Genomic DNA, 16,981 nt, shown 5'->3' on the forward strand with positions numbered 1-16,981 from the left:
CATACTGCATCTGATGAATTTATTTGTGTGATGCTTTGGTGTGTAAAACCGGTCCAAACATGCCCCTGACAGCTGATTCTGATTGACTTTAATCCATGTGTATTGTTTGCTGGTGGGATGAAAATTCCTCTAGATGTCAACCAGGTCAAAAGTGTTTAATACAGTGGCCAGCTCTCTAACAGATTGGGGATTAGGCTCCCCGTGGTTTCTATCATTGTTAAAATCCATAGTGCAGTTAAAATCTCCTCCCAATACGAGGACAGGACCAGTGTCACATTGTCCCAACACCTGACTCAGCTTTTTAAAAAATAAAACTCGCCCCCCCCCCCCCCCCAACATTAGGAGTATAAATATTAATAAAACTAATTAAAAAGAGTCTTCCTTGAACAATTTCATTTATTGCTAAAATTTCTACCTTAAAACCTGGAGAAAATAAAACAGCCACCCCTGCACTGACATTTGAGCCGTGACTTAAAACACAGTCACCCCCCTCCCCCACTCAGACTGCCAGTGAGATTGGCTAGTGCATGCGACTTCTGCAATAAAATCACGTTTGCTTGTTTACTATTTAAAAAATCAAATAGTTGTACTCTCTTATTAAAATCTCTACCACCATTTATGTTAAAAGATCCTAAAATAATTTTCTCCATTGGTAAAAATAGATTGCTCAACAATAAAATGAATAAAGACATAACAGTATAAATATCCCATTTAAAATTAGCCATTAAAATTGATTAGAAGATCTCAACATTTTCCTCACTGAACTCATATGCCTCTTACCCTTTGTTCTATCAAGAAAAGTGCTGATTTCTTTAATAGTATATAATTTGCCCTTACTGGTTTGGCTGGCCGAAATGTCAGAGAACTGCGCGATGTTGGAGAAATTTCCATCATCCTCTTCACCCTCATACAGCGACATCTCTTCCTCTTCCACCGATTCCTCTGCCTCTGTTGCCGCTAGCTCCTCCGTCACCACCGACTCCCCGGGCCGAGAGGAGCCACCCGGGACAGGATCCCCATCAGAGCTGTCTTGAACTCCGTCTTCGCCGACTTCCTCCTGACAGCCAAGGGGCCGACAGAGATTCACCCACCCGATACCTGAACCTCAGAAGCGGGATCAGCGGGCCGGGAATCACCATCCACACCCTCCTCCGTCCGACTACTCTGTTCCACCGCAGCTGAGACCCTCTGTCAGTGCCGTGAGAAATCATAGGTCCCCAAATTGACTCCCCTCCGCCCGCCGCGCTGGCAGCAGCAGAGGACGCCTTCCTCTCTCAGTCGCCATTTCTTCCCCACCACCTTGAACTCTCCTGGTCAGCATCAGCTGCAGACTCGCTGCTGGCAGGCTGTTGCTGGGCTGAGTCGCCTGGTTCCGGTCGCTCTGTCTCTTCCACCCGCGCTCTCTGAACCACTTCAGCCCCCTCCCCGTTAGCATCACTATTACCATTCAGATCTGCTTCTGCGTTTGACCGTGGGCATGAATGTTTGAGATGCCCCTGTTCCCCACAACGGAAACATTTCATTACATCTGTGCTTGTAAAACACTACATAGTCCCTACCTTCAATATTAAAATGCCATGCAACACTTAAAACAAAATCAGGGTCGTGCATAAGACAAAAACCTGCCTTCTGAAAGATGTTATAGGTTTAATTTCTGGTGCCTTTCAACCGAGTGGGATTTGTTTAAAAGGCAACATTATTTTGCCATATCGAGAGAGCTCTCTCTCAACTACGGCGTAATCAATAAACGGGGGCATATTTGAAAGAATCACTGTAGTCAAAGGTGTAGATAGGGGCATGACTGAAATAAATGAACCATTTACAACAAACCCTTCTTCCACAATTTTACTGACCAGAATTTCTTGACTCAGGAAAACAACTATTGCTTTGTTCATTTGTGAAGCAGATTTAATATTTCCAAACCCGACTGACTTTCCCACCGCCAACAACACCTCCACGGAGACATCGGGGTCTGGTATACACCTGAACCTGTGTCTCCGAGTCAGCCCCCCGTAGCACTCGAGTGGGAGCCCATCCCCGGATGTACATGCTGACTAAAAAGTTTGCAGATATTAAAACAAACTTATATAGAAACCTAATTTATTTATTTATTTAAACTAATTTAAAATTACTAATACAGCTCACTGCTCGTACAGTTCACTGCTCCTTGCTCTTTGCTCAGAGGCCCCTCCCATAATCCTACAATCCAGAGAGAGAGGGAGGAAAGAGAGACACGCACACACACGCACATTCAACAGAAGTAGTATTTTAAATCAGAACAATATGATTCTGAAAATATCACTTGCCAAAAGAGACGACACATTGACTGTAATACAGTACAGACTTTTAAATCTGGTAAGTATTGTAGCAGTATGTAAAATTCCCCATTCCCCACGACTGTGGCAAAGAGGCTTGCAGTGTACATGTGCAGGAGTGATGCGGTGTTTAATCAGGAGACAGACCTTTGTAATCCCCTCAGAACTGATTTTTAATTATAATCCTGCTGTGGTGACAAAACAATAATTCCAGGCAATGCACATCAATGTGTAATGCACTGGAATAAATAAACGGGTTGCAGTCCCAAATAAACACAGTCACTAGTACACGCACAAGACAAGACAAAACAAACAAACCACTAACGCACAATATAACACAGGTCTTTCTGGTCAATTCCTTAACCAAAACGAAGGAGCAGATTATGTCGCTTTGTCCCCTTCTTGTACCGTCACACATGACCCCTTGGTAAACGACTGCAGTTGCTCCTCCAATCAACGGCTGCCACATCGTTTTCTTCCCGGGTCGATGCGCTAGTGCACTGAAGCTCAGCCCCCTTTCTGGATGACCGACTTCCTTTAAAACCCTGGGAATGAACTGTCAGGCCAAACAGTCTAGGGTACTCTGTTCCCGTTACGTAGTGCCCTCCCAGGTTGGGAGGGAGATTTACCAACAAAGATCATTCTATTTCTGTCACAACTACCCAACAGCACAATGAAATCGAAATGTTACCCATGCACAGAACTGCACAAAACATAAAAGGAAATACAATTTAGCAAGATTAAAAAAACAACCCCAGTTTCCAGAATTAAAACAGTATCCAAAGTCAGTATTCCAAATCACAGAATACAGTGCTCGATAAGGCCCTAATGTCACAGTTCACTTGCAAATGAAAATGCACAAAAGCAACTAAACATCACAGATTTAAAAAAAATGCATCACAGTATCTAAAACTGTTTAATGATTAAGTTTTTTAGGATTACCGTAGCTTGTCTCGTTCGCTTTGTTTTGCTTCATTTTCGTCATGTAAAATTGGAGGAAGCGCTGTGTAATATATTACACACATATATATACACATACACACGCACACACACACACACTAGCCTCTGGCCTAAGACAGAATTAGCCACCAGACACAATATGAATCAATAAATAAATAAATAAATATGTATTACTAGTCATGACGCACATGCATCAACATATGAAATGAAATATATACAGTATATATAATCCCAATAAGGTTATTTTGAAAATAAATTTTAAATTCCTTTATTGGTTGGGTTACAGAGGGCCCTTATATGCATGTTTTCAATGTGTGTCAGTGGCATATCTGCTTTTGTACCTACAGTATCCTCTGCATGTAGTCTGTCAGAGTGGTTAATGCTGATTATATTTTTAAGCAGATCATCTTTTATATACATAATGGTCTATAATCATGGTAATATCCTTTTGAACATTAAATCATTCAGATCTCTGGAAGATACTGATGCAAGGTCAAAAAAGACACAGCGCAAAAACATTGTGAAGCCCTGCAAAAACATCTGTTCAGTTGAACAAGAATGAACAGGTTTGCTAAGATAAGATGACACGGTTTTTCTCAGCTATTCTGTTGTCTATTAAGAAAATGATTCACTGATTTGCTAATTAAAATAATTATCACCTGCTTCATCTTAGGTATCTGTTGGAACTTGTGTGTGGCTTTTAACTGCTTTCAGTGACATTTGTTTACTAAAATTAACAAATTTCCTGTTGCAAAAATTAACTGATAATTACCAGACGCAAATAAAAAGGTAAAACATTTACAAAAATACTTTTACTGTTCTATCTGTACTACCTTTATTACACTATTTATACTGTCTACAGTTATTTAGGGAGTGTCGTCATAAACACAGAGGTTCAAATGAAATCTCATAAAGGCAAAATCAAATGTATCAGAAAAAGTTAAATCATGATGACATGTTGTCATTTTATTATACACCTCCAAGCTTCTTATGTTTTTTGAACATACAAAATGTAATAGCAGCGTTGTAACATAAAACAAATCTTCTATTTTGAATGTCTGTCAGCTGTATAATTGGTTATGTCTTGAAGTGTAAGACAAGACAACAGTAGTAAATAATTAAAGCATGTTCTGACCCAATTTATCCAGCACTTTATTATTAGCAGATCAAAGGTATAGCTAGACCCTGTCACTGGTACTAAGGATCACATTAGCAGTTGTCAATATGACAGATTCACACACACACACACACACACACACACACACACACACACACCCTGAAATCTTGATGCATTTAAATGGGATTTTTTTTTCTAAACACATTGATTTACACTTCTAAATAAGCTCAGGTGCAATTGCCTTCAGAATTCTGTATATATTCTGAAAGGCAGTTTTTAATGAGAAAAAGTGACTATTCTACAATACTGTACATAGAGCAAGCTGGGCCAGATGGTGGGTACACAAAATCTTGCTTTATGAGCATTTATTAAATGGTTGTTTTCTTGTACTATACTATATTAATAAAACACCCTTCAACATTTTATCAATAGGGCTCTTAAACCCTGACCCTACAGAAAAGTAGTTTACATTACCTTGGCAATCTGCACACACCAGTTGAGGAGGTACTGGGAGCCGATGTTATCCTTGTTCTCTTTGACGTAGTCGAGCAGGCAGCCATACGGCATGAGCTGGGTAATCAGCTGCACCGTGGAGGTCAGGCAAATTCCCAGAAGGCGGCAAACATGGGGATTGTCAACACTGGCCATAACATAGGCCTCCTGTATAATGAGAGGTAGAGGCACACATTTTAAAAGACCACTCTTCTCAAATCTCATGAGGAAGAAGTTGATGAGGCAAGACAAGAGATAGAAGACCTGTCTGTCCCGCTTGTACACTCAGGAGAATCTGTGTTCATCTGTACCGAGAAGACTGTCCAAGATAAATAAATCCAGACATATATATATATATATATATATATATATATATATATAGTATATATATATATACACACACACACACACACACACACACACACACACACACACACACACGTTTATTTAGTCATACTCCATTCTAGAGAAAATTCAAATGTATTATGAAGTCTGTCATTACTTGTAACCACACCCCATCCAAACTGACCTAAGTTACAGTGGCTTGCGAAAGTATTGACCCCCCTTGGCATTTTTCCTATTTTGTTGCCTTACAACCTGGAATTAAAATTGATTTTTTGGGGGTTTGTATCATTTGATTTACACAACATGTCTACCACTTTGAAGATGCAAAATAATTTTGATTGTGAAACAAACAAGAAATAAGACAAAAAAACAGAAAACTTGAGCGTGCATATTCACCCCCGCAAAGTCAATACTTTGTAGAGCCACCTTTTGCAGCAATTACAGCTGCAAGTCTCTTGCGGTATGTATCTATAAGCTTGGCACATCTAGCCACTGGGATTTTTGCCCATTCTTCAAGGCAAAACTGCTCCAGCTCCTTCAAGTTGGATGGGTTCCGCTGGTGTACAGCAATCTTTAAGTCATACCACAGATTCTCAATTGGATTGAGGTCTGGGCTTTGACTAGGCCATTCCAAAACATTTAAATGTTTCCCCTTAAACCACTCAAGTGTTGCTTTAGCAGTATGCTTAGGGTCATTGTCCTGCTGGAAGGTGAACCTCCGTCCCAGTCTCAAATCTCTGGAAGACTGAAACAGGCTTCCCTCAAGAATTTCCCTTTATTTAGCGCCATCCATCATTCCTTCAATTCTGACCAGTTTCCCAGTCCCTGCCGATGAAAAACATCCCCATAGCATGATGCTGCCACCACCATGCTTCACTGTGGGGATGGTGTTCTCGGGGTGATGAGAGGTGTTGGGTTTGCGCCAGACATAGCGTTTTCCTTGATGGCCAAAAAGCTAAATTTTAGTCTCATCTGACCAGAGTACCTTCTTCCATATGTTTGGGGAGTCTCCCACATGCCTTTTGATGAACACCAAACGTGTTTGTTTATTTTTTTCTTTAAGCAATGGCTTTTTTCTGGCCACTCTTCCGTAAAGCCCAGCTCTGTGGAGTGTACGGCTTAAAGTGGTCCTATGGACAGATACTCCAATCTCCGCTGTGGAGCTTTGCAGCTCCTTCAGGGTTATCTTTGGTCTCTTTGTTGCCTCTCTGATTAATGCCCTCCTTGCCTGGTCTGTGAGTTTTGGTGGGCGACCCTCTCTTGCCAGGTTTGTTGTGGTGCCATATTCTTTCAATTTTTTAATAATGGCTTTAATGGTGCTCCGTGGGATGTTCAAAGTTTCTGATTTTTTTTTATAACCGAACTCTGATCTGTACTTCTCCACAACTTTGTCCCTGACCTGTTTGGAGAGCTCCTTGGTCTTCATGGCGCCGCTTGTTTGGTGGTGCCCCTTGCTTAGTGGTGTTGCAGACTCTGGGGCCTTTCAGAACAGGTGTATATACACTGAGATCATGTGACAGATCATGTGACACTTAGATTGCACACAGGTGGACTTTATTTAACTAATTATGTGACTTCTGAAGGTAATTGGTTGTACCAGATCTTATTTAGAGGCTTAATAGCAAAGGGGGTGAATACATATGCACGCACCACTTTTCCGTTATTTATTTTTTAGAATTATTTTAAACAAGTTATTTTTTTCATTTCACTTCACCAATTTGGACTATTTTGTGTATGTCCATTACATGAAATCCAAATAAAAATCCATTTTAATTCCAGGTTGTAAGACAACAAAATAGGAAAAATGCCGGGGGGGTTAATACTTTGCAAGCCACTGTACTTTAGTCACATACTTATACAGCAATTCAAACAATTTTATTAAAGTTGAGTTTTTTTATGACTCACCATCAGATTTAAGCTACAGTTACTGTCCAAATTCACAATGTCCAATTAAACCATGTAAATACATTATCTGGTCAAAATTGAATACACTTTTTTCTAGTTAAATGGCAATGCATTTTCCCCCTTAAGGCACCCTTGAACAAACAAAGCCCTAGTCCAAATACTGTAATGCATTACTCCTTTACTAAGTTGGAAGTCTCTATAGGTCAAGGTTAATTAGATCATAGCTAGTGTACACATTTTATCTTACCACAATCTTATGTCTAAAATGACTTCCCACGGGTTCATTAAAATTGCATTATACTTAAAATAAATGCAGCCTTTTCATTAATCATTAAATCAACCATGATTCTAATGTGGAAATTATAGACTACAATCTTAAAATGAACAATACAAGTTCTTCTCATGAATCATGTTCTGTTTTTGGTTACATGAGTAAATCGACTTGAACCAACAGACACTTGTCTTTACCCAAACTGCAGGCAATCTCTTTAAAAAATGATCTGATGTATAAATCCTGATGCATGATGCCGATTTTAATCCTGTATCAATGATGTCATCTGGAATCTCTGCAATCTGATGTCTTATTCAGCTTGTCTTTCAATGATCAGATTATTATTATTATTATTATTATTATTATTATTATTATTATTATTATTTGCAGCAGCAGCAGCAGCAGCTTTGAATTCTGCAGTGCAACACAACACATATGTTGTTTCACTTTTAATTTGCTTGCTGTCCTTGTCATGTAAAGGTTAGCGAAACTATGATCATGATTATTATTCATCAGTGATCTGATTTAGCTCAGGTAGTGGTTGGGACGAGTTGCCTGGCACCCATCCCATATTACGGTAGCACAGAATAGTCGACTAATTGAGTCAAAAGTCAACCTTGGACCTCAGAAATTGGTTGTCAACTAATCGCACCCTTCTGTTTCAAAATAGCTGATAAACTATAAACAAACTTGACATAAATAGTCAATTTTGTGTGTGTTTAATGTGCATCCTAGTAGCAAACTAGCAATGTCAATATTTCAGTTATATTTAGCCATTTGAATTGAAATGGAAAGTAACTGTGAAGCATGCAGTTTTCGGATGGACGGAATAATTATAAATAGTTTTAGAAATGCCAACAATTTTTAGAATATAGTGCACAAGGAGTGTTACAAAACAGTACATTCACAAATAGAGCACCATACATTATGAAACAGACAATTAAAAAAAAAAAGTCGCCTAAAATACTATTTATACCATAATAGACAATAGTGTCATTTGCATCATACATTGATCAGTAATGCAAGAACATCCTTTTTACACCAAAGTGTGTGTAATATGTAGAGGGTGTTTCTCATTTTGTGTACCATATACATGTGTGGGGCCCAGTCTATTACTTCAAATGACTTCAAATTCCTGTGAGCTATTTGCCTAAACAACAAATCTACCTTGTACAATCTGAGAAATTCCTTGCTCATTATGTTTGGATTTTATTATATGGAAAGACTGAAAGACTGAGAACTCTGTTCATGCTTGTGAGACTGCTAGTGTTTTCATGCAGTGAAGCATTTTAATCATCTCAATGACACCCTGACCTCAAAGTTTCAGCTAACTGAGGCCCCAGCACACACTGTTTTCTTCCACAGAAATATTGAGTGCAAATTGGTCAAGCAGGGTGAACTGGAAAATAATTTTAAAAATGAAGCATTAGGCTTAAATGCCATGTAAACAAACAAAAAAAAAAAACTGCCTATGCCTAATGCAAAATATGGGGCAACAAAATTAGATACCAACAAGGAACCTCCATGATAAAAATGCAAGCGTGAAAATGGGTGGATCAGCAGTCGCAGTCACTACAGTGTGTCTCCACAAACCCCAAGATTCTGAGACTCTCAATAACATGGCCACTTTTCTATTTTGGTAACCACATGTACTGTTCATTTTCACTGTTACAATTACCTAGTTATAAAGTCAAACTTTCCCTAAAGATCATTTTAGATGCTTCATTGGGTCGTCCTTATGAGCATGTCTGAATTTAATATAAAAATCTATATTTCAGATGAGACGTAAAAACCAAGGTCCTATTGTAAGTGACTCTGCAGCAGCAGTGTCTCTGCATGCATAGTTCACCCCCTAGTCTCTGTAAATTGCCTTGGACAAAAACGTTTGCTAAATGACTAATTCATTACTGGTAATAATAGGTTCATACCTTTTAGCTATTACAAAAAAAAAAAAAAAACTCACATCCAGAATCTCTTTATTGGCTTTTGGAGAGGTTGCTTCTCTCAAAACCTTGATGGCAACAGGAATCTTCACATCTTCCCCTTCAGGAATCCATAGACCCTGCCATGAACACAGACACACAGTCAACCAATACTTCATGACTAAACCAGGGAAACTTGTTCTCAGATATTCCTACAGTCAGGAGGTTTTATAATAACTTTAATCAGGTTCTTTAGCCTCCATTTTTCTTCACTATCTTGTAAAGTAACCAAACTTGTATATGAACATAGCTAATTGAGACTATGACCTTGAAAAGGTTCATGTGTTCCAGGCACTACTGTGAGTTTCATTAGGTTTTTGGAAGGAACAGAAAATGTACTTATATTGATAGCATCTACTATGTATTTTGTCCATGTTAACATATATTTACAGATTTATTTCCTAATGTAACAGTGTAGATGATGTGTGTTGAAATGTATTCTCTAGTTAAACACAAAATTATATTTTTTCGCACTTTAACAGTAAATGTTTACCTTGTACACTGTGCCAAAAGCTCCAGAGCCAAGAACCTTCATCTTTTTAAACTCTATCTCTTTGAGGATCCTCAGCAGGGCCTGGTTTGGTGCTTCTCCACTTGGAGTTAATGGCTCCACCAGCTGGAATGATACAACACACACTTACACACAGCTAAGGAAACATTATTCTGAAACAGTTTTCAAGTTCAACAGACCATAACATCTTTGTAGATAGGTTTGAGAGCCCAACATATTCTTTCTGAGCTTACCACCTTATACGACTACCGATTGCACGCAAAGAATTAGACAATACCAATCCTGTTACACCGTTGCCTGTTGTACTTTAGAAGTTACATACAGATATTTATACTCACTTCAAATATCCAATCAAACACTATGGTCTAATATGTTTTTACCCTTAACTATCTACAGTAGTAGCAGCAAATTTCAACCTTTGTTTTGCTACAAGAAATTAAAATGATCTAGGAACAGGCATCCAGTTTAAAAAACTGCCTGTTTGAGTAATTGGAAGCTTACAGCAGCATAATATATATATATATATATATATATATATATATATATATATATATATATATATATATATATATATATATATTTTTTTTTTTTTTTAATTTCTAAACTAAATTAGACTACATTAACGCTAGAACCGCCATGCGGGTCAGTTTGACCCATTTTGCATTTAAAATGTTAATTACTTTTCCGTTGTAAATCGTATGGGTATGTCCATTTTTGACTTTTCCTAAATATATGAATTAAATATCCTGACGGTGTTTGATAGCCAGAATCGCAAAAATTATAAAGTCATAAACAGTTCTAACTAGAACCATCACGCAGGTCAATGTGACCCATGCATTAAGTCTTTTTTTTAATATAACGTAAAATATTCAATTTTTTTTTGCAAATACAACAAACAAGACATGCCTCCTCCTCCTAGCACACGTGTTTTTTTTTATTTTTTATTTCAAGCCTTTCTTTGTTTGTAGACTAACTATGAGATAGTGATTGCTATTATTGTGGATTTGTCAAAATGCCAACTCAGTGAAAGCCTATTGCTTATTTTTCAATGTACCTGTGGGACATCAATCTTTCGTTTTGTTCCACAAATGCAACTAGGAATATATCATAAGGAAATGTTTAATCTAGTAGAAGTCATTTTGATTGGAATACACCAAGCTACACTCAGATGCATAAAGCAAACTGAAATGACAGGCAGGATAAAACCTAACATGAAACATATGCTATATATTCTTTTTTATATTACTTTTAGAAAAAAAAAAAATCAGTTTTACAGGTCTGCATGTACCAGTTTACACATGTTTACACAACAGTGTTCAATGGAACTGTATCTGTGTTTACAACACAGCTCCTGGATGCAGGCACAGTCAGCTGGCAGACGCGTCCGCTGCTCCATAGAGTACAATGCAGCCATCATACCAGAAGTAGTGTTATATTTTCTTTTTATGTAGTATTAGAAACAATGATTTCAGTTTTATAGTTTACACCTGTACAGTGTTTCTGCGATGCAAATGTTAGATAACATGTTCATGTATAAAACTTTTCAGTTGTATCTGACAGTATGTCTTTCATTTTCATAATGAAGCAATTGAAAAATGTATGGGTCAAAATGATCCATGTGGTGGTTGTAAATTTCACCTTGTGGGGTTTGAAAGGTACACTAAACAAAAATATAAACGCAACATGTAAAGTGTTGGTCCCATGTTTCATGAGCTGAAATAAAAGATCCCAGAAATTTTCCATACGCACAAAAAGCTTATTTCTCTCAAATTTTGTGCACAAATTTGTTTACATCCCTGTTAGTGAGCATTTCTCCTTTGCCAAGATAATCCAGCCACCTGACAGGTGTGGCATATCAACAAGCTGATTAAACAGCATGATCATCACACAGGTGCACATTGTGCTGGGGACAATAAAAGGCCACTCTAAAATGTGCAGTTTTGTCACACAACACAATGCCACAGATGTCTCAAGTTTTGCGGGAGTGTGCAATTGGCATGCTGACTGCAGGAATGTCCACCAGAGCTGTTGCCAGAAAATTGAATGTTCATTTCTCTACCATAGGCCGCCTCCAATGCCGTTTTAGAGAATTTGGCATTATGTCCGACCGGCCTCACAACCGCAGACCACGTGTAACCAAGCCAGCCCAGGACCTCCACATCCGGCTTCTTCACCAGTGGTATCGTCTGAGACCAGCCACTCAGACAGCTGATGAAACTGTGGGTTTGCACAACCGAAGAATTTCTGCACAAACTGTCAGAAACCGTCTCAGGGAAGCTCATCTGCGTGCTCGTCGTCCTCACCAGGGTCTTGACCTGACTGCAGTTCGGTGTCGTAACCGACTTCAGTGGGCAAATGCTCACCTTTGATGGCCACTGACATGCTGCAGAAGTGTGCTCTTCACGGATGAATCCCGGTTTCAACTGTACCGGGCAGACGGCAGACAGCATGTATGGCGTCGTGTGGGTGAGCGGTTTGCTGATGTCAACGTTGTGAAAAGAGTGCCCCATGGTGGCAGTGGGGTTATGGTAAGGGCAGGCATAAGTTACGGACAACGAATACAATTGCATTTTATCGATGGCAATTTGAATGCACAGAGATACCGTGACGAAATCCTGAGGCCCATTGCCGTGCCATTCATCCGCCGCCATCACCTCATGTTTCAGCATGATAATGCACGGCCCCATGTCGCAAATCTGTACACAATTCCTGGAAGCTGAAAATGTCCCAGTTCTTCCATGACCTGCATACTCACCAGACATGTCACCCATTGAGCATGTTTGGGATGCTCTGGATCGACGTGTACGACAGCGTGTTCCAATTCCCGCCAATATCCAGCAACTTCGCACAGCCATTGAAGAGGAGTGGGACACCATTCCACAGTCCACAATCAACAGCCTGATCAACTCTATGCAAAGGAGATGTGAGAGTCGCGCTGCATGAGGCAAATGGTGGTCACATCAGATACTGACTGGTTTTCTGATCCACGCCGCTACCTTTTTTTTAAGGTATCTGTGACCAACAGATGCATATCTGAATTCTCAGTCATGTGAAATCCATAGATTAGGGCCTAATGAATTTATTTAAATTGACTGATTTCCTTATATAAACTGTAACTCAGTAAAATCTTTGAAATTGTTGCATGTTGCGTTTATATTTTTGTTCAGTGTACATATCACACATTTCAAGTCATTTATATACTACTGTTATATGGAGGCAAGACTGACTTGTAGTACCCTGTAAGTAGAGGTTTGGGCTGTAGGAGGCAGTTTTCCTATTCTCATAGCGACTGTTGGAAAACATGAAAGAATATGAATAAAGGGGTGATGTTAGCAGGTTTCACTAGAAAACTCAGCATGTGACAAGAAACAGCCCACACAGTTCAAGGGAAGAAACAGGATGGACAAAGCCTGGCTGTTCGCCAAAGGACCTTGACTTGACTAAAATAGGGTAGGGAAATTAAACGTCTGTGTTGTATCATATCAAGAGAAGCTTGTAAGTACTATACACAAAAATTTCAGATTTGTAGAATAAGTAGGAGTAGCAGAAAAGCAGAATAACCAGCATAAATTAAAGATAACACAACCCCCAAGGAAAACAGATGCAGATATAAGCCCTTAACTCCTGTTATACAACAGTTAGCAGCTCCCATGGGAGTGGGTCAGGGCTAAGACAAGAAACTGGTTAGAAACCAGTATTTGGTACAAGGCAAGTTTAGTTTAGGGTGTTAAAGCCCAGTGTGAGCGGAATAGCATTGCACAAGGGGTGTGTGATAATAAGCTGCTGTCTCACTGTGATTGGACAGAGAACGGAGAGCAGCAGGGCTGTATCGGATCGTATGTCTTGTGAACATGTAATGACTTACATTTTACAAAAGCTTGTGTGATATCATGTATCGTTAGAACACTGACTCATGTGCTTGTGAGAAGTGTCTCCTGCATAATGTAATAAAAACGACGACTATACCAAAGGACTTCAAATTTCTTTATTTTACCATTTACCATTTATCTTCTCTATCTTTCTCCACCAGATTGATTGTTTTCAGCTCTACTCTCTCTCCATCAGGTTGACTGTTTTCAGCTGTACTCTAGCTCTCTAGATCAGACCGATTGTTTTCAGCTCTACTCTATCTCTCTAGATCAGACTGATTGTTTTCAGCTCTACTCTATCTCTCTAGATCAGTCTGATTGTTTTCAGCTCTACTCTATCTCTCTAGATCAGTCTGATTGTTTTCAGCTCTACTCTATCTCTCTAGATCAGACTGATTGTTTTCAGCTCTACTCTATCTCTCTAGATCAGACTGATTGTTTTCAGCTCTACTCTATCTCTCTCCACCAGACTGATTGTTTTCAGATCTTTCTATCTCTCCACCAGATTGCTGTGTCACAGATTTATAATGGTTACAAATGCTTACCTCTCTCTCTTGCAGTAACCTGCGTAGTGTCCTCTTTCTCTTGATGTGACGTCTGCGCAGTAAGATGAACACCATCAGAGCTAGGATGACAAAACAGAGGAGGCCACCAACCACTCCAGCAGCAATAGATGATATTCTTGATCTGAGGAAACATGTATATATTAATGTATATTAATTGGGCTTTATTTTTTAATCATTTCAGATTTTGCATTCTTCTGCTGGTAGTTGCTATGGATAACATGCACTGTATATGAGTTCTTTGCAGAACATTCCTCTGCATACGTCAGAGCAACAATCAGTTTACAGAATGCTACTAAATAAGTACAGGAGGCAAGAAGTGGATCAATTTCAGTCTGGAGTGTGGAGCATCCTACTATTCCAATCAATAATGCACTTAGCTTTTTAGATTTTGTCCAGCGAAACGTTTGACAATATTTAGCTTAAAATAATCTCATCTCTAAAATGAATAATAGGGGGTAGATTTTTTTATTTTAAGGAACACCTCCTTCTCTTGGTCATTTCTCTCCCTTTTTTTCAATTTTGTATGTAGTACTTCATATCAAAAGACAAATCTAATTAAATGGAGATTTAGTTTTTGTGTGTACAAATCTAGAAAATTGGCTATTAAATGTAGTGATACATGTATACTGTACGTACAGTTATTATGATCTAATACTGGGGTTCCCAAACTGGGGGCCAGTGAACCTTGGGGCCCACAAGATAGTTTAAAAGGCTGTAGCTCATACAACAATTCTCTCCCAAATTACCCTGTCAAAGCAGGTCATGGGGGAACCTTGAGCCAAGAAAGTTTGGGAGCCCCTGATCTAACACAAGGTTGTAGTAACATTGCATTAACTCTGTAGATAGCTGGTTGTACTAGTATTCTTTTTTTATTTACATACTTTGTACAGTGGATTTTAAAAAACATCCTTCTATACAACAGTGTTGTATATATTTCCCATGCTGTACATGTTTATTTCTGTAAGCTGGGTGAGACAAGGAAGTAAGGCATGGCTCTTCTGAAAGGGGGCATCCAAAGGGAGGGAAATTCATTTCTCTTGCATGTCCATATGCATCCAATACAAGTGACATTATGAAAATAGGTATTTCATGCTATTCAACAATATTGGTTCATATTACTATAGCTGTTCTCAAAGTCCTCCCCAAATTGTGTTTAGATGCTGTACAACCTAAAGAGGCAATTTTGTGCATGTAGTGCTACACTGTTCAGAAAAGACTGCTGAGACATATTTATTCATTAAATAACTATGTCTCAGCAGTCTTTTTTTATTATTATTTTGTATAACACTTAAAGTGTGTTTTATTGTATGCATATTCATTCAGCACAGTGGTGGCCAATACGTATATTGCAAAAGACTCCGGGACAAATCAGAACAAGCACTAACATATAAGCATACAACAGTTTTTGTTACGGCTGATGTGGAGAGCCTTCTGTGTCGCTCAGTAGCACAGAGGAAAATATCCCGACAGTTTCTGCATATGAGACTAAAGAAAACGCTTGTGCGAACGTATATAATGCCTATAAATTAGGCGCGACTCATGGCTACGATCTTTTCCAAATTTTTCCATTGACTTTTTTAAAATACTAAAAAAAAGACATATGTGGATTTTTCGAGCTTTCACGATATATATATATATATATATATATATATATATGATATAGATAATAATATATATATATATTTATATAAAATTTCTGAGTCAGTCAGATCTAAACTCTCATAGTTTAATCGTAATGTACTCTGGGAATATAGTTTATTGGTGTCCACTGCCCACTGTTAATCACATTCAAAACTACAAATCCCACACCCTGTCAAACTCACTGATCTATCCGTGCAATGGCTACTCATTTCCAGACAGTTCAAACCAGATGAGGAAAATAATAAATTATATATGATTGGAGAGGTTTCAAAAGAAAACTGTGATGAACAAAATTCAGATATGTTGGCGTCTTTACAAGAAATGAGCAATGAAGGCATATCAGAACATGAAAACGAACAGGGAACTTCGAGAAGGGCTATATTAAGCCACTTTCACACTGGCACTCCTACCCGACTCTGAAGGGAAGTTGGTCACCTAGAAAGGGGGCGGAGCTACGATACACTAAATCATCGACCCCGAAGGGAAATGACGTGGCAGCCGCGGATTGAACATAAGAACATAAGAACATAAGAAAGTTTACAAACGAGAGGAGGCCATTCAGCCCATCTTGCTCGTTTGGTTGTTAGTAGTTTATTGATCCCAAAATCTCATCAAGCAGCTTCTTGAAGGATCCCAGGGTGTCAGCTTCAACAACATTACTGGGGAGTTGATTCCAGACCCTCACAATTCTCTGTGTAAAAAAGTGTCTCCTATTTTCTGTTCTGAATGCCCCTTTGTCTAATCTCCATTTGTGACCCCTGGTCCTTGTTTCTTTTTTCAGGCTGAAAAAGTCCCTTGGGTCGACACTGTCAATACCTTTTAGAATTCTGAATGCTTGAATTAGGTCGCCACGTAGTCTTCTTTGTTCAAGACTGAACAGATTCAATTCTTTTAGCCTGTCTGCATATGACATGCCTTTTAAGCCCGGAATAATTCTGGTCGCTCTTCTTTGCACTCTTTCTAGAGCAGCAATATCTTTTTTATAGCGAGGTGACCAGAACTGCACA

At 38.8% G+C, this 16,981-nt stretch overlaps 1 protein-coding gene across 1 annotated transcript in view; it reads right to left on the bottom strand.

Annotated features, from left to right (window-relative positions):
• LOC121314598 (epidermal growth factor receptor-like) overlaps nt 1-16,981 on the bottom strand; it is a 148,152-nt gene that overhangs the window by 14,640 nt on the left and 116,531 nt on the right. The window contains exons 17-20 of the mRNA XM_041248031.1: nt 14,313-14,454; nt 9,881-10,003; nt 9,369-9,467; nt 4,867-5,052 (exon numbers count right to left, since the gene is read on the bottom strand). Coding sequence (XP_041103965.1) covers nt 4,867-5,052; nt 9,369-9,467; nt 9,881-10,003; nt 14,313-14,454 — 550 coding nt within the window. The remainder of the gene's footprint in view (nt 1-4,866; nt 5,053-9,368; nt 9,468-9,880; nt 10,004-14,312; nt 14,455-16,981) is intronic.

Source organism: Polyodon spathula, chromosome 4, assembly GCF_017654505.1.
Source record: "Polyodon spathula isolate WHYD16114869_AA chromosome 4, ASM1765450v1, whole genome shotgun sequence".
Lineage (NCBI taxonomy): Eukaryota > Metazoa > Chordata > Actinopteri > Acipenseriformes > Polyodontidae > Polyodon > Polyodon spathula.